Source organism: Lycium barbarum, chromosome 7 (genome assembly GCF_019175385.1).
Source record: "Lycium barbarum isolate Lr01 chromosome 7, ASM1917538v2, whole genome shotgun sequence".
In the NCBI taxonomy this organism is placed as follows: domain Eukaryota; kingdom Viridiplantae; phylum Streptophyta; class Magnoliopsida; order Solanales; family Solanaceae; genus Lycium; species Lycium barbarum.
In genome coordinates this window covers 39953795-39978191 of record NC_083343.1, presented here as the reverse complement: position 1 = coordinate 39978191, position 24397 = coordinate 39953795, and the positions used below count along the sequence as shown (strand labels likewise).

Below are 24397 nucleotides of genomic sequence, written 5' to 3'. Positions count from 1 at the left end.
AGGTAGATTTACTGTAGGAAGTGCATGGAATTTGTTAAGGCAAAAAGATCAAACTTCAGTACATTTTCTGAAGTTGTGGATGAAGGGAGTGCCTTCAAAGTATCCTTCTTCTTATGGAGGTTATGGAAGTATAAATTACTAGTTGATGACGTGCTGAAAAGAATGAAGATAGCCATTGGATCAAGATGTAGATGCTGTGATCATCCATAACATGGAGAAACAGTTAAACATTTGTTTTTTGCTAGAGAGTTTGCAGCATCAGTACGGTAATACTACACTGGTGCAACTGGGATTATTGGTCCACTGTTCAACTTCATTAGGCGGTGGTGAAATGGTGGTATAAGCAATGTGTTCCAAAGTTAATACCAATATTTCAAGTAACACCAACTTATATATGTTAGCAACTATGAAAGAGAAGGAATTCAACAATGCATGATGGGAGTATGAGCAAAAAGAAGGTGATACATGAGATCAATTATAAAGGTGGATTTTCTTGTTAAAGTGATGCTGGTTTAAATAGGGCGAGGAGTAATCATAATGGCAGGCAACCGCAGGGTCGCTCCCAGCCATGAAATGTCGCGTGTCCCAATGGGGGCATTGAATAGGTGCTGCCGAATGAGATTCAAGGGTAGTAACTTCAGCACTGACATATGTCTTATTTCTCAACCGTTAGAAAACATTTCACATGTTTTCCCGCTAAAAACTTAAAACTCTTCCACTTTCCAGGCTTGCTTCATCAAGTACCCGAAAAGTGGGGACTATTTATAACGGGTGTTAGAGGTCAACACGTGGAGACAAGGATTCAAACCGATCTAGGTTAATAGAAAAGTTCCAGGGCATAACCCGGGGCGCATGTGTACGATCGCCCAAGAACATATTGGGTCAGTGTCACCCTATAGAGACAGGATGCTCTAAGGTCGAGTAGGTAATAAAGTCGTTGCCACGAGGTCATTTAACCCAAGCATGGTTCCTTTTATAGTTGGAGCGCAGTCGTAACAACTTCCATCTAACGCTAGTCCGTCTCGAGCCTTGTGACACTGTTCGATGGGAATGTTAAAAAAATCTAGGCCTTGTGTAAATGAATATACCTTCTAGGAGAAGGAAGAGACATCTCATTTTGCACACTTGTACCCTAACTTCATTGTTGAGCTCTTAAAGAATACCACAAGCTTCTTACTATTTTTGGCTAACACTTTTGTCTTTATTTTCTGTCAATCACTTTCTAGAATTCACATATTTTTATCGGTTTAACTACCAGAAAAAAAGTTTGTGATCGAATACGATTTACTTGTCTTTAATCTCTTTAAAATAAAAATTGTTGTCCAAAAACTAGTTTTAGCTGTAAACAGATATAATACCCTATTTCTTCTTCAAATGCTAGGATATTCCATTTAGACACTCGCACTAAGCCCTATTCTAATTGAACACCTCAACTCCTAATAAGGTGTTTCAATTAGACACTTTCGGGTCAATTTTTTTTTTTTTTTTGCATTTGTTTTCATTCGTTTATTAAGTAGTTATTAATCTCATAAAATATGTCATATCTTTTAATTATACGCATCAACCTCTGGTAGAAAATGTATGGGTTTTAGCATTATTGACTCCGACGTCCCACCGCGGTAGCATGAGCTGAATGCGCATAATTAAAGGCTAGTAGACGAATGAGAACAGTGTTTGGAACCCACAGACCATTCCAACCGGGGGTCAGAATTTCTTCGAGTCCCATTAGACTTTGAATTTCTCTGGGATAACCACTTGCGAGCCGATACACAAATCTCCAAATCCAAATTTCGCAGGAAAATGGGATGAAGCTTGCCAGAAAGCTTTTGACAAAATAAAGGAATACCTCCATTCTAGTGCACACAAAGTTTTTTTTTTTTTTTTTTTTTTTAAATTGAACCGAAAGTGTATACTTGGAATATTAGGACTTGAGGTGTACAATTGGAACATGACTTGGTTTGAGTGTCTAAATGGAATATGCGGAGGAGTTTAAGGGACAACCTATTTAAACTCCATTAGAATCCTTAGTTAATCCTATCCGTCCATCTCTAAACCTGGTAATGCAATCGTCGCCCTTCATTGGATCCTTGTTTAGCGCCAAAATCCATCTGCACTTTTTACTTATTTTACTTTCACCCCAAAGCAAGCAAGAAGAAGAATCTTAGGTCATTTCGCTCGCTCCATATTATCTGCTGCTCTCACACCCACCACAACACAAAAAGCCCTTTCCCTCTAGAGCTACGTGGCAATAAGAGATTTGATAATAAAATCCATCCCGCGATAGTATATTGCGCAGCCATTCATCCAACGGTGGTAGAAGAAGCCTTGGATGCTTCTATGAATTTGAGCCGTGTGATTAACGCCCGCGATATTAACCGTAGGATGAGATTGATGTGACGATCTTACCGTCCCTATAACTGCGAATTGAATTTCGAAAGCTAGAGAGGGAGAAGAGCGAGACAGAGGCTATTTACTTCTTCTTCTTCTTTGATTCTTCGTCTAAATATACATACAGCGTTCTCTATTTATACGCACACATACATACCTGTGAATCGATATTTTGTGGATTAAAAAATTTGAAAATCCAGCCGATACTGGGCTGATTTTTTCTTTCTGCGTGAATGAATGACATAGCTTCTTTTCTCGGATTTTGAATTTCCCCTCAGAATTTCACAGGAGAATCTTTGATTTTTTTTTCACCTCTCTATATCCAGGACTTCCCTTTCTGCTTCCTTGGTGACTCGAACCAACAACCTTTCGATTGGATGTGGAGGCGAACCAACAACCTTCTGATTGGAAGTGGAGGGTGTTTTGTGTTTAGCATCTGAACAACCCCTTTTTATTTGGTTTTGAATGGAGAAAAGTGAGGGCCCTCCAAAGAAGGCTGAATCGGAGCTGGCTGGTGCTGACGTGGCAATGGATTATCCGGCAAAGAAGCTAGCGAGACAGCTGGATTTCACGGGTAGTCAGTTACCAGTGTCAACACAGCAGACACAGCCACAATCACAGACACAGCTACAATTGCAGACACAGCCACAATTACAGCAACGCATAATGTTGATGCCAATGCAACAAACTCCTGTACTACCTCCTCATCCTTCAACTCGACCTTTGTAAGTGTAGTCCTGTAATTTGCTAGAAATATTGAACTTTTCTATGGGGAAATAATAGATACTGTTCTTTTTATTACCCTCCATTTCAATTTGTTTGTTTGGTTTTGATGCGCAGAATGTACTAAAATGTCTTTTAATCTTGTGGGTCCACTAAAGATGCGTAGAATGTACTAAAATATCTTTTGATCTTGCGGTCTTAAACATATGGAAAGTTAGGAAATAAAGAAAGAGACAAACATTCTTTTTGAAACGTACTAAAAAGGAAAGTAAGACAAACAAATTGAAACGGAGGGAGTATTAAAGGTAGGTTCTTGAAAGTACAAATTCTAATTGTTTTGTTGTGAATTTCACCCATGCAGCCTTTGGGCATGTGTTATAACAGAGTTTGGCATTCTCTCATATGGCTTTCATAGGGATCTCCAACTTTGATGGAACTATGACAGAATTTCTCACTACTACTTACACATGTTTCTGAGCTTTGTTTCTTGTATTATAAATTTTACTATGATTTGATGAGAGTTCGTTCGGCTTGTATCTGTAGTTTTATTGATTGACTAGGCATTCTATGACTTCACAAACAGAAAAGGAGACTTGCATCCATAAGCTAACTCTTAATACAGTAGTGAAAGTTAACATTGGGAAATGTATTTTTTTCGATGGCTAATTAATTGAATTCTGAAAATCAATTTTGCTAGTGAAGTTATCTTTTCGTGGGCTTATGGAAATTTTGTTGATGTTATTTGAAATGTTCGGATTCCTTTGTCATTGGTGTATATTGAATATTGAAATTAATGAAGTTAATTGCATTTTGATGCTATAAGTACTAAATTCCTGTTTGTTTGGTTATTTTTTGTATTTTTCCTTAAAATTTTGCTTTTTAACTTTGAAGAAGTGTGTGCTTTGCTCCTCCTTAAAATCCTAGGAGGTTTTTTGCTTATTACACTTTTCCTTATCAAATCACTGCTCATCTCACTGATTGAAATATGAATTTTGACCACTAATGCTAATCGAATAGGATTCTATGCGTGGTGTTATGTATTATTCATAGTTAAGGCCATCCCACTTGTCTCACCTCAAACATGTATAGCAAAGAGGGGGAGAGGGAGGCAGGGAATGTTCTCTATAAACACTTTCTGAGATTTGTATATCCTATACGCTTTCTCTTTACAGGAAACCCGAATCACCAAAAGCAAGGTCCAGGCAAAGTGCCAGTGAAGGAAAAGATGGGACACCTAAAAAGCCAAAGCAGTGTAACTGTAAACATTCTCGATGTTTGAAGTTGTAAGTACTTCCTACTTTCATGCACAATATATGTAGAATCTCCCACCAATATTTCTGGCTAATATTTGAAAGTACATTGAACTAGCTACCAGATTAGGAAGGTCGTTATTTAGTAATGATTTAAATTGAACCTGACAGGCGTTCGAATAACTTCTTTTCTGTCATTTTCTCATACCTCATGCACATTAATGATATCCATATATTATATTCTTTCACCACTGCAGGAACGTAAACATCAAAAGCCAAACCTTTTTAACAAATGGTGCTTTTGTATAATCCTTCTCCACCTATCCTTTGTCAAAATCAAACATCTTATCAGCAGACATAAAGATGATGTTATCTGTTGCTGATTCTGATAAAAAGAGGTCTGAATATAATCCTGGCCATTGCTTCTAAGCCTTTTTCTTTTTGACATCCCAGTTCTGTATATCAACAATAAGCAGGGTTTTTAACAATAAAAAAAGAATTTGCAGGTTTTTTCTTCTTTAGGTGTGGTTAACTGTCGTCTAGAGTTCTAGACGACTACTTTTTTAGCTAGATGATTATCTGTTTTTTTGTTCTTTGCTTTTGGCAGCACAGTTTTCCTTTTATTTTCCCCTAAGTTGCTCAAACCTCATATGCAGTGTGATTATGTTTGATTGCTTCTAATATATATATATATATATGTGTGTGTGTGTATATATTTATTTATAATTTTTGGTTCAGGTATTGTGAATGTTTTGCTTCTGGCATATACTGTGATGGGTGCAACTGTGCCAATTGTCTTAATAATGTTGAAAATGAAGCTGCTAGGCGAGAAGCAGTTGAAGCTACTTTAGAGCGTAATCCAAATGCATTCAGACCTAAAATTGCCAGCAGTCCACATGGAGCTCGAGATAATAAGGTATTCTTTTGAATTTAAGCAAATTCACGGATGATGCATCATTAAAATCTGAAGCACCGGTGAAGCCATCCTTATTTTAGTTCTGTTTGAGATTTGAAAATATTTTATTTATGGTTCTGGTTGATATCCGTATGGTCTATATTACTGTTTCACTATTTTGAGGAGATAGAGGGGGGGGGGGGGGGGGGGTAAATCGAGTGTCAAAAACTATATACAAGTCATAAAAATGGTTTAACCACAAAAATCTTTCAAGTTATCCCAGTCATCTATACATGTGGAATTGTGTTCTTTGCACCAAAGAGTAAATGAAATAAAGAGCATTTTCTTGAACTCTTTACATCATTTTCATTTGGAAAAATCTCCTATTTATTTTCTTCCAAATAATCCAACAAGTGCATGATGGTGTGGTTCTCCGAATTACCTCTTTTTTTGGCCAATCTTCTAAATTTTCCAGCTCAAAACAACTTTTCCCGGACCCCGGATATATTAAATAATGACAATATAAGACTCCAAAGCTGATTAGTGATCTGAAGCAATGCACCAAAAGATGATCCGTTTCATCTCCGTTATCCTTTCCGTATTGTATCCTTCACTACACACCATGTGAAAATGTTGTCTTTTTTGGGCGCCTTGGCATCCCGTACACTCTTCCACATTTCGTCTCTCCTTGATGTGACTTCAAATAATATGATTTAACTGTAAATGCTTTAGTTGCATTCCCACTAAGGATGGCATGTGGCCGGGCTGGGTCACCAGTTCGGCCCTTAAGGGCCAGTGGCCTGGGGAGTCTCCCTTAGGAGTTGGGTTGTAGGCTGGACCATTTTGGAAATTGCTGAGCCTCAACGCTAGCCCCCCAAGGATGTGGGCTTGGGCAGGGTTGAGTGTGGGCTGAACGTAGGTCGATTTTTTTTTTTTTTGTAATACTACTTCAAATTTAAATTCAAAAACAAAATAAGTAACTAAAATAATGGACTAAGACACAAATTTGAAAAAGAAAACCTTAAAGCCTCAAATTTTTTCAAGTATAGCTTTCAATATTAAAAATGTCAATGCAATTAACAAATTTATAAGTTGAATTATAAACTTGCAAATTACAACAAGAGTTTCATTTTTGTGAGCTGGACCAGTGGAAGTCTCATCTAATTCATTTCAATGTGCATATATCTCAAGTTGTCTGAATATATCTCAATAGTAGTAATTCATATTCTGCATATATCTCAAGTTATCCATCTATTCATATATTTATCACATGGAAAAGTAATAAAGATGTTTTCCAGCAATGTATATCCAGACTGCCCTGTAAATCTCCTGCTATAAGATGTTCTTAGCTCCTTTATCTTTAACACCTGTAGAAAAATGGCATTCACGTAATGACATATACACATTTCTAGGGTCCTATTCATTTCTTTCAAAATGGAACAACGAAATGCCATATTCATCTGCCATTTAAAAATAATTAACGTCTTTGATGAATTATGTCATTGATTTCATTTTCAGTTAACTTGATTTCAAGAGCTATTGCACCCCGTTGTCGTATCTCAAATATTGAAACAAGTAAATTGTCCTGACTTTTGATGTCCATTTCTCTTTAATTTACACATCTACTCTTATATGCGTATGTGTATGTCTTTGTCTATCTCTAACTCTTAAACTCTATCCTTAACCTTTCTAAAAGATTTAACATGGGATTGGGGGACACCGTTTGTCAAAACCCTTATGGCGCTCTTATTTTTATATTTCTCATTCCTTACTTTAATTCTGAATTCTGAAACGCCCAAATTACACCTTCAATAATAGGAGTAAGCGGTCGTTGTCAAATATAGAACCCAACGAGGTTGGCGTCGAATCCCACAGAGAATACAATGAAGAAATATACTAGTTAAGTGTAACGCTCGACTATTAGTCTATATTTCGGGGGAGAAGGGAATATAATAATAATTGGTTGGAAGTTTGATCATTAACGTCTAAGAGTTTTGTTATGAAATGTAAACTGTTGGTTAAGGGACTAAGGTTGTGGTTTCAATGGAAAGTAATGCGGATGGGTATCAATCCAACTCCTTTATATGTGTAGATGTAATTAAATATGGGCTACTCGAGTTTATCAAAAGTTTCTCAACCAAATTGATAAATATCATTGCTAAGCTTTCTCAAGCTTTAGAATGTGAAAAATATGAACACTCATTTTATTTCAGGTAACTGTCCTATCTCTAGCTCAAGTTATTAGATGAGGTTTATAAGCCTCAAATTCTTGCTATTTACTCTTTTCCTAACTTTCCCTTTCTTTCTCAAGCAAAGGAAAAGTAACTAGGCACAAATAATGTTGTACACCATTAAATGACACTAAAGGTTGAAGAGTGAATTAGAAAAACATCTTTACACATAAATGGAGGATGAATACAAAACCCAATCACATAACTAACACATTTGGTCCCACAACCATAGCTAAATGGTTTAACTACTCATATTCATTAAATAGAAAGTAGTAGGAAAGAGAATATTCATGAGCTTACAATAATGTTAATGGAGAAGATGACAAAAAGATGAAGAATCTTCTTAAAAGCTTCGACAATAAATGATATTCAAAGCTCTCTCAATGCTAAAGACAACTAGAAAGTAAAAGTGTGGAATATTCAATAATGTGCACAGAGCACTAGGTAAAAGTATTTATAAAGGGAGGACAAAAGTCAAATCTCGGACAAATTGACGACTTGCAGCCTAAGTTTGCGGTCGCAACATGAGTTTGCGACTGCAAGTCACTCAGCATTCCTTCCCAGTCCTCCTGAAGATGCTGCCGCAAACTGAGTTTGCGGTGCCGCAAACGCTTTGCTTATTCATGCATGTTGCTTGGCTCACTGGATGTTCAGGCTCCCAAAATGCGGTCGCATCTCTGAAGTTGCGGTGCCGCATTCTCACCGCAAGTTGAGGTATTCTGTTCAGCTCATTGTCATTTTTCCGGGCAAAAGATGCGGCCGCAAGTCCAACTTGCAGTGCCGCATATTTGCCGCAACTTATTGCTCTTTTGCTCCTTTTGTTCCATTTTGACCCTATTTTGTCCTCGACTCACAAAATCTGAAAACACACGACAACACTATGAAAACACGAACAAACACTTGAAAAGACTACTCAAAAAGTATAAGTAGTGGATGTAAAAAGCCCTAAAATCCACGACTTATCAAATTCAGCAATTTCACTGTTTGGCATATTTAACAGCTAATCTAATTATTGGAAATTGCATAATTGCTAAGCCTGATGAAAATGAGACAAGCATCATAGCGAAGTATTTCAAAGACAAAGAGTGGTCTATTTGAGCTATATTTAGCGGGTTTATAATATGGAATCATAGATGTCTGCATCCAAGTCTGAATGGAAAAAAAAAAAAAAGAAAAAAAAAAGAAGAAGAGATCTCTAAGGTTTATAGTCAAGGATAAAAAGGGGAATGAATAAATGAACTGTTTCTCCTTGTATTTAATTCGATAAGGCCTAATGTTAGTCTCACCCCCAGGGGTTAGCTCGATTGACAAAGATTGAGGGACTTGTGTCTTAGGTCACAAGTTCTAGCCTTGTGCCAAGCGAACTAGGTCCAATATTTAAGCGGAGAAGGGTAGAGGGGCAGGCCCACCATCCCCGAGTTTCGAAGGTTGCGGTAGGCCCAAAAAGTTGAACTCCAGACAGATTTCTCAATCATCCAAAAAAGGCCGGCTGTTATTCTCTAGACTTTGAGAAATTAAGTTAAATATCAGTTTCCAAATTGGTCAATCTAAGAATTGAAGTGAACTTGCTTCACTGCATGTAGGATGGAGTATTTGTCTGAAGTAAGCAAATGAAATTGAGTCATCAAAGTAAAAATATTTACTTTTGATAACAAAAGTTTTCGTCCTACTTTCAGGCATTGCTGCTATACTTGTACTTCTTCTTCTTGTTTCACTTTTTGCCTCTTGCTTTTTGATATTAGTCCTACTCTTTTAGTTTTTTCTTTGTGTGATACTGTTGCTTTCCAAAGTGACTGAACTAATATTTTTGTCTTCTCTAAAATCGTGTGGATCATGTAAAATTACTGTTTCATGTAAGAAGTTTGCGGAGATATGGATCTTGATGTTTTTGCTTGTAATGGATTACAAATAGCAATCATATTTGTTTCTGTACTGAAAAAACTTGCATGTCTCTGTCCTCTATGACAGCTTAGAACTGATTTAATTCTATGCAGGAGGAAGCTAGGGATGGCGTAGTACTGCCAAAGCATAACAAAGGCTGCCACTGCAAGAAATCAGGTTGCCTTAAGAAGTACTGTGAGTGCTTCCAAGCCAACATTCTTTGCTCTGAAAATTGTAAATGCATGGACTGCAAAAATTTTGAAGGAAGTGAAGAGAGGCAGGCTCTTTTCCGTGGAGATCATGCCAACAACATGGCATATCTCCAGCTGGCAGCAAATGCTGCTATAACCGGTGCCATTGGATCCTCTGGTTATGGATCTCCTCCAGTGAATAAGAAAAGAAAGCCTCAGGAGCTGTTCTTTGGGTCAATGATTAAAGACCCTGTTCATAGGCCTGGTCAAATTCAACAGGTAAACATCAACCATTCTTCGATTCAACTTGACTTGCTTTTCAATTGTGCATGTTATCTGCATATTCTGGCATGGGGTCTGTTTGATCGGATATGAACTTTATAATGAACAGCAATAAATTGTTTTTCTGTATTTTATGCTCATTGATCAGCGTTTCTATGCTTTTTAATAAGCAAGCGAAACAACTTGCTTTAGCTCTGGCCAAATAAAAAAATAGTTTAATGAACTCAAATCTTCTCATACAGGAAAACCAGATTAAATCTTCACTTCCACCATCTTCGTTGTCTTCTGTTCCTGGTCCTTGTGTTGGTACTGCTGCAGCATTAGGTCCTTCAAAGCTTACCTACAGGTATTGCTAACTATCCTTGAGAAATTAATGCCCACTGCTCCTTCAGCAAACTAATTGTTGCCTCATTGTTGTAGGTCTTTGTTAGCAGACCTAATCCAGCTGCATGATATCAAGGAGCTTTGCTCTGTTTTAGTTGTTTATGCACGCGAAATGGCCAAGATGCTTGCAGGTATACATCGATTTTTCTGAGAAGTTGACTTAATTCACATTGTTGATTGATTGATTTCTTAGCTTAATTATAGGAGTAACTGATATTGTATTGATTGTAATTGATTATGTAATATCTTCTTTCCTTATTTAGTCTTAGGACTTATTGTATAAGAACCCATTCTCATGAGATGTAAATTCATCAAGAAATAAAAAGAAACTTTTTCTTCTTCTTGAAATCTTCATGGTATCAGAACAATCACTGCCTTTTTGAGGTGAGTTATCTCCGTTGCAGCACTAGGGTTATATTTCATCAAAGGTTGTGTGTTCTCTCTCTTGGTGGTTATCCGCAACACAAATTCCTTCCAGTCAATTCTTTTTGAAAATATTTTTCTTCGTTGGGGTCGCCAGAACTTTCCAAGCCTATCCCTACCGGTTTTGATTTTTTCCAGTCATTGGAATTAGGGTTCCGATGCAGTGGCTACTTTTCCGGCGAGATCTACAGCTTTCCAGCGAGTTTTCTGGAATTGTTTTCCAGATCTTGGGTTGCAGGCTTGTTCCGAGTACATCCCTACCAGTTTTGATTTTTTCTGATCACCGGGATTAGGGTTCTGGCGAGGCAGCTAGCTTTCCGGCGATGTTTCCTAGAATTTATTTCTAGATCTCGGGTCGCAGGCCTATTCCAATCCTTCCCATCCAAGTTTCGGCAGATTCCAACCAGGCATAATCTTTTCTGGCGAGTTTTCCGGTGAGTTTTTCTGGTGAGATAAGACAGATTTTAACTCTGGAAGGTTATTTCTCTATTTCTGAATATCCCTATTCGATTCTTTGACACTAAGATTATTACTTGTTCAAACTGGTGATACCAAAATCATATAATAATTCTATGTCTCAAATTAGTGCTGTAAAATTGGATGGTGCAGGTACATATCTTGCTTGCTCAATGTTAAATCCAGGAAATTGATTGAGTATATCACTGGAGAAAAGAAAACACCTACTATGACAAATTCTAGCTACAGTCAATGGGATTTTTGATCACTCCCTTGTGATGATATGGCTTCTGAACACTATGCACCCTCGGATCTCTAAGCAATATCTATTGTTTGATACTGTTGAAAAGATCTTGAATTCAACTAGGCGCACTTAAGATCTTGAATTCAACTAGGCGCACTTACTCTGGCAAGGAAAATAATGCCCAGATCTTGAAATTCGAAACAAAATCCATGCCACTAAGCAAGGTATTTTGACTATCACTGATTATTATTCAGGGCAAAGTGGGTTATGCTAGGAGATTGATTACTATCTGGATCTCCAAGCGAAGTGTACTGATGATGTAGTTCTCTTCCAACAACTGGTTGAAAAGAAAATAGTCTATGATTTTCTGGCTGGCTTGAACCAAGAGTATGATCAGATCAGGGTTCAAGTACTCGGTAAGATTCTTTTTCCTTCTCTTGAGGATGCATATTCCTATATTCAACAGGAAGAGAACCAACGAGGGGTCATGCATTATTTTGCACCAACTGAGAAGTCTAGTTAGTTGTGTCTCATGAGCAACCAAAGACAATCATTTCTTCTGATAAAGATCACCTGCATAGTGATTATTGTGGTCGATCAAAGCATACAAGAGAGACATGCTAGAAATTACATGATAGACTGACTATAGGTCGTGGAGAAAAGCGTGTAGGTCCATCAAGCAGGCTAATAATGCAGAAAATGTGGAGACTTCCAGAGACACTACTTCTGGAGAGACTTTGTCCCCGAATGAAGTTAAACATCTTCGCCGTCTTCTGAACAAACTTGACTCTTCTAATGTTGCCACTTCCAATTATTTGCAATTAGACATTGCTTTTAATGCTCAGCTTAACTCTTGGATTATTGATTTTGGTGCGAATAGACACATGGCAAACTCTTCTAAAGGCTTTCAAATTACTCTCCTAGTCCCAAAGGAGACTATGTCAGAATAGCCAATGACTCCCTAACTCCGGTCTTTGGAACAAGTACAGTCGTTTGTGTTCTTGATATTACATTATCATCCATGATCCTGAGCTTCTGGTTAACCTGTTATCTGATAGCTCCATTACCAAAGAACAAAATTGTAGTATTGAGTTCTTTCATGATCATTGTGTTTCTTTAGGACCTTCAAACCAAGGTGAAGATTGGCAGTGGTAGATTGCATGATGACTTATAAATGATCGATGGAACTCGAGACTAGTCAGACCTATTTGGGAAGAAATAAGGATGTCAACCAAGAAATAATGCAACGGCATAGACGGTTGGGGCACCCATCATTTTTTTGCTTTAAAAAAGTTATATCCTTGTTTGTTTTCTAGAACTGAGTTTGGGTTGTTGTTTTGTCATGCGTGTGAATATGCCAAGCAAACTAAAAACACTTATCCTATGAGTAATAATAAAAGTGCAATTCCCTTTTCGACTATTCATTTTGATGTGTGGGGTGTTACTCAAAAAATTTCTTTGTCTGGAAGTCGATGGTTTGTTACTTTTATTGATTTTTGCACTAAGATGACATGAGTGTATTTGTTAAAGGCAAAATGTGAAGTTTTCTCCTATTTTCAGTCATTTCATAAAATGATTTGTATTCAGTTTGAAGCTAAGATAAAGATCTTTTGATTGACCATAGCACGGAATACATGGATACCAATTTGGAGCTTATTTGGAGTCTTATGGGGTAATCCATCAAACCGGTTATCCTTATACTAGTGCACAAAATGGTTTGCCGAAAGGAATAATACACTTGTTAGAAGTTGCAAGATTCCTTCTGTTTACCATGCATCTACCAAAAACATATATATATATTTTTTTTGATTAAGCATCGCGTGTCCGGGTCTCTTTGAGCCCCGACTAATCCCCTACCAAAAACATATTGGGGCGATGCTGTTCTCGTAATTGCCTATCTTATCAATGGAATGCCTCTTAAAATCGTTGATTTTCATAGTCCCTGGAAGCTTTAAAGGGTAAGACAGAACATATTGTTCCTCCAAAGGTATTTGGTTGTGGAGTCCGGAGCCTAAAGGGCATAAAAATACACGGTTTTTACCAAAAGGGAATGTCTAAAAATTATTATACCAAAACGGGTATATCGTGGGCTGATCCACGATATACCCCAAAAATTTTTTTTACCTTGTCAGACGATTCAACCAAAGCCAAAAAAAAAATTACATGTATAACGTGGACTGATCCACGTTATACAATATAAATTGTATAACGTGGATCAGTCCACGTTATACAATTATAACTTGTATAACGTGGTCTGATCCACGTTATACAATTTATATTGTATAACGTGGATCCGTCCACGTTATACAAGTAAAAAAAATTTCTCTCCTGTTATATTTTAGGGTCACCTCAATTCTCCTCTGTCACTGTTTCTTTCTAGTATTCTTTAGTTACAGTCCCTTCAAGAGCCGATAAAGAGGATATTATAAAGGCAATGGTTAGAAAGTTGATTAAATTTTCTGAATTATATATGAGCTAAGCAGAATAAGTTTCCTGTCTAGGTTAAGACCACAACAAGTGCACCAAATATGTCGATATCAGTATCTCATATAACTATCTTCGTAATAGAATCCAATCGAAAGATAAGATGTCATCCCAATAAGTGATGAAAGCTCATATCAGCACAGCAAACCATATTATCACCACACAATGTCCACTGACAAAATAAACGCAGAACGATGAGCTCATGGGTGCAAGCTCACTCCTATCTCACTGTACATACAACACACCAATCATGTGGCATCCTTTTGTTTCTCTCAGTAGATCAGTAGAGCAAGAAGATTCTAAGAAGAGTAATGAGCACATGAGGAAAGAAATTATTCTCTTAGAAGCGATCAACCAAATTGCATTATTCTTCTCCATGCACCAAATAATTGACAAACTTAAAACATATCTTTGATACATTTTTTTCCACACATTTGGAGCAGATATTCAAGCTAACATATATTTTGACGGAACTGTAGCCAAAGAGTCACCGGAAACAATATTTTTTTACCAAAACTAAAAGGAAATAAACAGAAAAGTCAATGAGATTGATGAGTATACCAAAAGATTCTGAGGTTTGATGTCCCTGTGACACACTCCAATGGTGCGGTGTATGTAAGATAATGCCCTGAAAATCTGCCGGACAGAAACAGTATCTTGTACTTCAGACATGTTAGAAAATACAACCTCAAGAAATCATTAGCTCAAGTGCGTTAACAACAACGTAACTGAAGTGAAACTAGCTTCTCATAAAAACTCGCGGTTGGATGGACTTTTCCAAGCTTAGCCCATCCTCAAAACAAACAAAAGAACTAGAAAATATTGGAACAATTTTTGCAACAATCTCTTGTCCAACATCTCACGCATATGAAAAAGAAGGGAAAACAATCTCTTGTATAACAGAATTTGCAGACGTGTCTCGTATTGGGTGTTCTTAACAAGGGGGCCTATATAAATGACAACTCACTTGAGAAAAGAGTACACTACCTGATATGTATAAAGCTTCACAAGTATCAATGGCATCCGTTGGTTCAGCTTGTTGTAGTGTTTGATAACACGGTGAACAGTTTCAGGTACATACTCAAGAACCAAGTTAAGATAGAGTTCATCCTTATCAGTTGTGGAAAAGAAGCAGTGTTTCAGAGAAATTTTTTTTGCTCGTATAACGTGGACTGATCCACGTTATACAATTTATATTGTATAACGTGGATTAGTCCACGTTATATATGTAAATTTATTTATTTTTTTGCTTTTGGTTGAATCGTCTGACAAGGTAAAATAAAATAAAATTGGGGTATATCGTGGATCAGCCCACGATATACCCGTTTTGGTATAATAATTTTTAGACATTCTCTTTTGGTAAAAACCGTGTATTTTTATGCCCTTTAGGCTCCGGACTCTTTGGTTGTGTTTGCTTTGTTTACACTAGGAACTTTGATCCTAGAGCTCTTGAATGTGTCTTTATTTGGATAGGCCTGATTTGATAACATACTCAAGGAGAAATATAGCAGAAGAAGCCATCATGCAATCTGCCGAAGCCCAACTACATTTCCTAATGAGTTAGATTTGCCTATTGGTCACAGAAAAGGAGTCAGATCTTGCACCAAACACCCTTTCTCTGACTTTGTCTCCTATAATTCTTTCTCTCCCTCCTGTAGAGCATTTGCCTTGACTATTTCTATTGTGTCTATTCCCCAGAATCGCAGGGACGCTTTTGTAGATTCTAAAGGGAAGTAAGCTATAATTGAAGAAATGAAGGCCTTATAAAAGAATGAGACTTGACAACTTGCCGCATCACCGACAGACAAGAAGTTGGTTGGTTGCAAATGGGTCATCACTGGAAAACATAAAGCTGATGGTTCCATTGAAAGATTCAAAGCAAGATTGGTGGCTAAGGGATTCACTCAAGCTAATAGAGTGGATGGTCAAGAGACATTTGCTCCTGTTGCAAAAATGAACACTATTAGAATTCTTTTGTCTTGTGCAGCTAATTTTGACCGGGACTTACAATAGTTTGATTTGAAGAATGCTTTTCTTCATGGAGACTTAGAAGAAGAGGTGTATCTGGAGATTCCTCATGGTTTTGGTACTGAACAAAGTCAAGGAAAGGTATGCAGACTTAAGAAAGCCTTGTATGGATTGAAGCAATCTCCTAGAGCTTGGTTTGACAGATTCTGAAAAGCAATGATCTCTTTCGGTTACCAACAAAGTAATGCTGATTCCACCCTCATTGATGACATAGTAATAACAGGAGATAACAAGGAGGAGATAATCCTATTGAAGAAGTTGCTAGCATAGGAATTTGAGATGAACGATCTAGGAAAACTACATTGCCTCTTGGGAATTGAGGCTGCCTGATCAAAAAGAGGAATTTTATTTTCAAAGAAAGTATATTCTGGATATCTTGAAAGAAACGGGTATGACAGGCTGCAAACCAGCAGAATCGTCTATTGAAAGCAATAACAAACTACAAAGCGGAGTTGCAGAGTCAGTTGATAAATAGAGATATCAGAGGCTATTTGGAAAACTCAATTATCTCTCACACACTAGATCAGACATAACCTATTCAGTCAGCCTGATGAGTCAGTTCATGGATGATTCCTAAGATCCTTATATGCAAGCTGTCTTTCACATTTTGCAATATCTGAAGTCTGCCCCAGGGAAAGGTTTATTTTTTTCCAGACACAGTCATCTCCAAATAGAAACCTTTACAGCCGCGGATTGGGCTGGATCTCGAGATGCCAAAATATCTACATTTGGTCACTATACCTCGTAGGAGGAAACCTGGTCACTTGGAGAAGCAAAAAGCAAAGTATAGTTGTTAGATTAAGCGCGGAGGCAGAATATAGAGCTATGGCGCAATGAGTTTGTGAACTTTTGAGGTTACAAAAGCTATTCGAGGAATTGAGATTGTCAGAAAAAGGAAACTTTCCTTGTATTGTGACAACAAGGCTGCAATCAGTATAGCTCATAATCCGGTTCAGCATGACCAGACAAAGCATGTTGAAATTGATCGACACTTCATAAAAAAAAGTTATGAGTGGTGTCTTGAGTTTGTTCCATGTGTCTTTAGAAAAACAACTAGCTGATGTGTTTACCAAAGGCCTCAACATTGAAATTTCCATACACTAGTTTGCAAGTTAGGCATATGTGACATCTTTGCACCAACTTGAGGGGGATTGTTGATTGATTGATTTCTTAGCTTAATTATAGGAGTAATTGATATTGATTGATATTCTATTGATCGTAGTTCTTTATGTAATGTTTCTTTCCTTATTTAGTCATAGGACTTATTATATAAGAACCCATTCTCATGGGATGTAAATTCATCAAGAAATACAAAGAAGTTTCTTCTTTTTCTTGAAATCTTCACACATCTAATTGCATCACCAATATTTTAAGTATATCTTTCATTGTTAAATTGACTTTCCAGCTTCTTACGTTTAAGTTCGTTTTGATTTTCCATGGCACATACTTACAATTGTGTCTTAATTTTTTTTTTTTTGATAGAAACAATTGTTTCTAAGTCTTTCCCTGAATATGAAGTGCTTTCTTCTGTCTATATTTATTTATTACTTCAATCAAGCCTTTTTTCTTCTTAATACTTGGGAGCTTTGACCTAAGTAGCAGCAGCAATACCTTTAATTTTTCTTTGAATCTGATTCTAGGTAATAGTTTAAATGGAGGCGTTAATGTTTACCTTCTGAACTAAGTATTTCAAGTGAAAACATTGCCCCAAACTGAAAACGTCAAACTTCAGAACTATGAAAATCTTAGCCAAATGAGTCATTGATGTGTGTAGCGCTTTTTATCCATTACTAAGCTACAAGTTTTGTTTCTGATTCTCGTCTACTCCTTTTAGCGTTTTCTGGACTGGGCCTATGGGTAGTTTGGGATACGTAGGTAATACCTTAGTACGGCCTTCACACAGGATACTAGAGTAGTTTCCATGATGTCAAAGACTTCTTTGACTCGATTTTTCTCTGGTCCTGGTTCATTTTCCTTCCATCTGTTTTCTGAACAGAACCAAGTAGGAAGAGGGCAATTTTTAAAAAAAATGGAAAAGACAGGAATAACGGGCACAAGAGCAAAGAAAAGGAGGGAGACTAAGTATTGGGTATTGGGGTATCGTGGACATGTTGCTGGAAGTGATCTACAAATTAGAGAGATATACCTTATGTATTGCTAGATAGTTCATGTACATAGTTGAAGGGTATACAGTTATACTTTGTGTTAGTATCCCACATTCAGAAAACATGATTATGTGCTATGTAAAGTGTGGATAAAGGGCTCAGCGTAAGACAATTGAGTTATGCATCTGTATAATCTTTTCTCCAGTGTCTTTATTTCTCGCATGGAATCATAGCCTTGTCAATTTCTCGTCGTGCAGTCACCAGTGTCGTCCAGAAAAGGAAAAGATAGTCACCGCATGTTTTCCAGCGACTTTTAGGCTGTTTGTGTCAACTATCTATTTCGTGAGTATTATGCGAAAACCAGCACCACCACAAGGTTAGGGACCTTCCGGTGGCCAAAGCTCAACAAACCTCTCTGGAGGCTGACTTCTCATACTCCAGCAAGAGTAAGATCTTTGGCGCCGCATCAAGACCACGCCCCAGCACGTAAGGCACTTTCCAGCCATCTCCATTCGCAGATCATTATTCCTTGGGTTGCTTGGTCATCCTCACCCATCCTGTTTCTAGCCAATCCGCTGGTTGTTGAGATCCATCCTTTCCAGCCAACTTTCCCGAGACTTTCTCTATTTCTAGCGACACTTTTTGAAAGTCTTTTATACACTGAGGGTTTATTGGAGCCCTGCTTGCCATTGGGGACCATCTTCAGGGTACCAGCGGTCTTCCAGCCGCTTCCCAACGACTTTTCCGGCATAACTGTTATCATTTTCCTCCCTTGTTAGCTTTTCTGGCTGTCCATTAAGGGTGTTGCTAATTTGTTTGATTGTACTCCCTTCGTTTTAACCATGTCTTTCAGGTCTAATGTGTTTGGTTCCAACAACACACGATTTGGAAATTCAAGTTATATGATTACTTCAGAACCTTTAGTTTGAAGTTCAAACTATTTAACTCGAGCTTCCTCTGTTGAGTTATGTTGCTTAGAGTCTGGGAGTCTAAGATCACTTAACCGTAAGGTCATCAAAAAATGGCGTGTTAGAAAAAGCTAACCAAAGACGTAGAGAGTATATTTCAAAGAACAATATCAAAATGGACAAAGAGCTTCTGATTCTCTGAAATTGGCCGAAAAGATGCCGAAAAATTCTGACAAGAGAATGGAAGAGTGCAATAACTTGAGGCGACCCCCACACTGAAGAAAATTAGCAGAAAAGGTGCCTGAGAAGAGAGATTTGACCGGATAGTAGGCTGGAGTATCTAAACCCGAATTTCAGTTGTTGGAAAGAATAGTAAATGTGATGTGGCCTTCGAATGGACAGTCAAACACATCAAGTTATGTTGTACTAATCTTTATCGACTTCGGCACACAAGACGATTCTAACCTTATTATAGTGCCTTAAGTACTAAATTTAACTCAGAAAGTTTTCGAGGCGCTCTATGGAGGACGGCTAAGCTGGGGTAGGTATTTATGCATATGCTGGCACGGCGCTTCTTTTAGAAGATAGCTAATTTAGAATCTAAATTCGCCTACAAATTCTTCTGATGTGGAAAAAGAGTTTTATAAAGAGAAGATTGAAAATCGTTTCTCTTTTGCCAGATAGAGGAAATTATCATGCTAAATCATCTTTGGACAATCACCAGGATTTTTTGTTTATCCTTTTTGTTTTTGGTCTATCATCTGGACGTTTTTCCATGTGATTTGCTTGATTTTAGCTAACATTTCCAGTATTCAATACATGATGTTTTAATTGATTATGTGTTAATGCTTTCAGATGAAAAGGATGGATCATTAAAACAGGCCAAGTGCCACAGAGAAGCTTCTTATCCTTCCTCAGGTGTTGAGAAGGTCATGCCTGATGATTGTTCAACTAGAATTCAGGCTGAGAATATCACGGCGGATGAGTCTAGGTTTGATGGTGCTGATAGATCAAAAGAAAGGCCAATGTCTCCGGGAACATTAGCTCTCATGTGTGATGAACAGGATACGATTTTTACTGCTGCTGCTGCTTCCCCTAATGACCTAACAAGCCTTAGCTATAATACATCTTTCCAACTGCCTTATGGGCAGGGCATGACAGAAATCTACACAGAACTGGAGAGGATCGTGTTGGCACAGACTCGTGATTGCCTTAATAAGCTGATCACTTTAGGAGAAATAAAAGGCGAGTTCCTATTTTCTTATGTCTGAAAATTTGATTCTACTTCATCAATTGATAGCACTGGTCAAATGCATCTGCATCAATGAAAAATAAGCTATAAAATGTTTGTTACCTTGTCAAAAAATAAAGCCATAAAATTCCTTCCAATGAAAATGTGCCCTCAGAATGATACTACAAGAAAGCTTCAATAAAGCAATCAATCAACTATGCCTCAATTTGAAGTTATGTAGGGACCGGCTGAATAAATCCTCTTGTTACCATTCCGCTGTATGCTGTCCCAACTCATTCCAATATTAAGTAAGACAAACTTGGAGTTCACTAAAATAGAATAAATCTTACATTTACTTACACCGACATTGCAAACCTCTAACCAGGCTCAAAAGACTTACCAAATACCAGACTTAAATTGTAAAAACAATACTTGGGCCTTTATTTCCAGCTAGTCAATATTAGGGAAAATACATAAAACCCCCCCCAACATATAGCCAGATTAATTATGACGCACCCAACCTTTGCGGGCGAACTATTTTAGTATCATTTTCGATTGACGTGGCAAAAAAAAAAAATTATGGCGAGTGAAAGCACTAAAAATATTTTTTATATTTTAATAAAAATTAATTATTAAAAATTTATTTATATTTTATCCTCTCACCCACCCCCACCCTCCCTCTCTTCCACATTTCAATTGTTAAATGCAATTTATTTTTCTTTCTTCTTTCTCCTCAACCACTGCCGCCGCCACCACGCCACCGCCGCCGTCGCTGCCACACCGCCGCCGCAGCAGCAGCAGCAACACCGCAGCAGCAACAGGAGCAACAACAGCAACAACACCAATATGAAAATGGGTCTGACCCATTTCGGTGGAGGAGATATTTTGGTGTTTGATTTGCCTTCAAATGAATGTGTGTGTTAATGGAGGAAGAAAATGGGTTGAATGTGTGTGTGTTAATGGAGGAAGAAAATGGGTTTTAATGGAGGAAGAAAATGGGTTGAAGAAAATGGTTGAATGTTTCTTGAAAATAAGCTCTTTATGATTGATGATTAAATTGAATGTGTGTGTTAATGGAGGAAGAAAATGGGTTGAATGTATGTGTGTTAATGGAGGAAGAAAATGGGTTGAAGAAAATGAGTTGACTGTGTGTTGTTAATGGAGGAAAACAATGGGTTGAATGTGTGTGTGCTAATGGAGGAAGAAAATGGGTTGATGGATTTCTTGAAATGAAGAAGAAGAAGAAGAAGGGTTTAGTGATGAAGAAGAAGAGTTTAGTGATGAAGAAGACAAAATTAATGGTTTAATGGTTAATTAGAGGTTAATTAGTGTAAATATAATTAATAAAAGAAAAATCAAATGAAAAAAAAAAGGAAAAGTGGCAGTGACGTGGCAGTAGCGTGGCACCAATGTGGCGGAGAGTGTGCAACACTCTCCACTGTGCAACTGAGCTTCAATTTTTTTTTTTTGCCACGTCAGTAAAAAAATGGTACAAAAATACAGAAAAATTAAGACTGGGGGGTGGGGGTAATAGGTCGCCCGCAAAGGCTGGGTGCGTCATACTTAATCTGGCTATACGTTGGGGGGGGGGGGGGGGGTTATGTATTTTCCCTCAATATTACCTATGTGGATTATTTTCTTCAAGTATGCACATGTAATTTATATCTTTTGAGTTTTGAGAAAAGATATCTGAATAAAAAGGATATAGTTTGTGTACTTAAATATTTACGGAGACCAGGCATGTAAAGATTTTACTTTCCTCTTCCCTTCTTGTCCTTAAAACTTGAATTAAGCATTTTCTTACAACTATTTTGCAATATACTTGAAATTTTCGTAGCCTGTCAATCAGCAATATTCTTTCTTTCTGATTATGTTTAAGGGGGAAGGGACCTTTGAAAATGCCAATTATGCTTTGGGTCATTTATTGGTACTGCTATGTCTCATTTGGGATGTCCTGATTATTTGTGACTAAACACGTCTATTCTGAATACAGAAACAAAATGTTCCTCCATGGTGCGAGGTGCCGATTCAGGTAGCAAAAATGATGTGAGCAGCAACGGCATAGCCATGACTGATTCAAATAATCGACATGAACCTTTCAGTAATGGTGTTGGCAATACTGTTCCACCTCCACTGCAAAAGGTTGTCCCTGCAACTACTGCTGCTAATAATGCATGTCCTATAGTTCATCCTCCGGATGGGAATATAGGCAGGTGAAAACAAAAATCTGAAATAATTTGTAAAGAGTTTTTGGATGAGATTGTCTCAAGCTGCTGCATCTTTGTAATATTAGGCTATTCTTTTTTGACTTTCTCTTCGATGCAGTGGCAAGGTTATTTCAGGCTTCATTCGTTAGAAATAACCAGCCCCACTCATGTAACTTTCACTACAGTTTCCATAGTATATTTTCATTAGAAGTTAAATTTATTAATATTTTCTTTTCTGAAATCCATGTGTGTCAGTAAAGTCAAACAAAAACCAGGCCAGAGTTTCTTTGCAAAGATGTAAAGCTCAAATCTTCTGTGCTGTTCGCTTTATCTTTTTCCATTTGTTCTTCACTACTGAATTTATGCAACAAGGTACACAAATTAAGTTAGAATACTTAAAAACCTCTCTAAACTTGACACAGATTATTAGTTGTCAGCCTAAATTATTTGCAGTCTTAATTACCCTTTAACTTATTTGATAGCTTTGACCTCCTGGACGCTGAAGCGGTGAAAAGTATGCATATATTGTTTTTAGGAATGTGCGGAGAAAATTTAAAAATCAGCTTTCAGGTAGGGAATTTTTCGGCCGTTAATTGCTAGTCATATGCAATGGCTTATTTGTTATAGTTGTCTATTTCTTTGTGCTTCATCTTAATATGCCATGCATATTTTATATCTCCTTTGTATTTCTAAAAATATTCGTTAGAACGGTATATTTTTACTTTTTTTGGGGGCCAATTTTTGTAAATAACTTGGCTGGAACTCCATCATTTAGACAAAAATTTTAAAAAAGTTTTAGCTACAATAATGAAGTATCAATTGTGTATTGTTTTTTTAGGTGCAACGACTATTGTTTCAATTGTGATTTTTTTCCGGGCCAAATCACTAAAAAGAAAATCTTTGCTAGATATTCATTATTTTTAGCCAAATAAAAAGGTGTAACAAAATAATGGAGTTGCAACACTGTACTCAGTAAAGTCAAACAAAAATCAGGCTAGAATTTCTTTGCAAAGGTGTAAAGCTCAAATCTTCTGTGTTGTTTGCTTTATCTTTTTCCATTTATTCTTCGCTACTGAATTTATGCAACAAGGTACAAAAATTAAGTTAGAATACTTAAAACCTCCCTAAACTTGACACAGATTATTAGTTGTTAGCCTTAATTATTTGTTCATAAGTTGAAGGTGGCAACTACTCCTATATATACAACACGTCAAAATTTGTTACACCTCGCACTTTCAAAGCATGAGCATGCCACGTACTTCACCGTATTAATGGAATATCGGAGACGTCCCATGAAGTTTTGGAAGGAACAAGCCATGGGAAGTACGTAACAATGAAGTAAAGAATGAATTACGATCTCGTAAATCGTAATCGGGAAGGACAGCCTTGAAACCAAAGGACATGGCCATTGTCAAGTATAATAAATGATAAATATCATGTATGGGGAGTTTTGAAAGATTCCGGGATCAAGCAAATCAAAGAAAATAAATTTGTCGAAAATTTTGAAAAAAGTTGGCAGAATTCTGGATATAATTTTCGGTCAACTTTGGAGGGGTATATCTCCAAGTATATGAGGAGTTTTAAGGTGTTTCAAAAGCCTAAAATGAAGTTCATCGAGTCTAGTTTCCAACGCAACAAACCGTTCGTCAATGTGACATCGGAGCAGGGAGTTATGACCATTTTAAAACGGACAGTCAGTGGAACCCGAACCTAGGCGGGAATCCGGAAAATCCACTTAAAGCCCACTTATGTTTTGACCCGGCCCAATCCGAATTTGGCCCCTATAAAAGGGCCTCTACACTTCATTTTAGTCATTTTTCTTCAACTCCATAACCTCCTAGAACTCTCCTAACATCTCCACACGTCTCTAGAATTTTCCACACTTCTCTCTCCACTATAAGAGTATTCTTGAAGGCTTTCCTCCATTCCAAAACATTCTATACCATCACAAAAGAGGATTAAACTCTAAAACCACAAGCTAAGTCATGAAGAAGGATTATTCTTGTCTCTACTTAATGTTGTGGTGAATTTGGTCTTGGAAGAAGTTGAGTGGGCTGAAGTTCTTCTAGGGTAAGGTATGTTTTCC

General features: G+C 37.3%; 1 protein-coding gene and 1 long non-coding RNA gene across 4 annotated transcripts; one reads left to right on the top strand and one right to left on the bottom strand.

Moving 5' to 3' along the window:
• The first annotated feature begins 2148 nt into the window (after positions 1–2148).
• Positions 2149–22552, top strand: LOC132603402 (protein tesmin/TSO1-like CXC 5). 3 transcript variants are annotated; one of them, XM_060316436.1, is made up of 8 exons: positions 2152–3113; positions 4284–4394; positions 5100–5277; positions 9482–9838; positions 10084–10187; positions 10262–10356; positions 19729–20118; positions 22098–22552. In XM_060316436.1, exons 1-8 carry the CDS (start codon positions 2854–2856, stop codon positions 22319–22321), a joined length of 1719 nt encoding a protein of 572 aa, XP_060172419.1. In that variant the 5' UTR covers positions 2152–2853; the 3' UTR covers positions 22322–22552. The 3 variants fall into 3 exon arrangements, with proteins under 3 accessions (XP_060172420.1, XP_060172419.1, XP_060172421.1); XM_060316438.1 differs by lacking the exon at positions 2152–3113 and adding an exon at positions 4619–4759; XM_060316437.1 differs by lacking the exon at positions 4284–4394 and having other exon boundaries at positions 2149–3113.
• On the bottom strand, positions 14426–15335 carry LOC132603403 (uncharacterized). Its single transcript, XR_009568219.1, has 2 exons — positions 14820–15335; positions 14426–14468 (listed from the first exon to the last, which is right to left on the bottom strand). It is a non-coding gene; the product is annotated as an uncharacterized LOC132603403 (long non-coding RNA).
• Positions 22553–24397: the final 1845 nt, after the last annotated feature.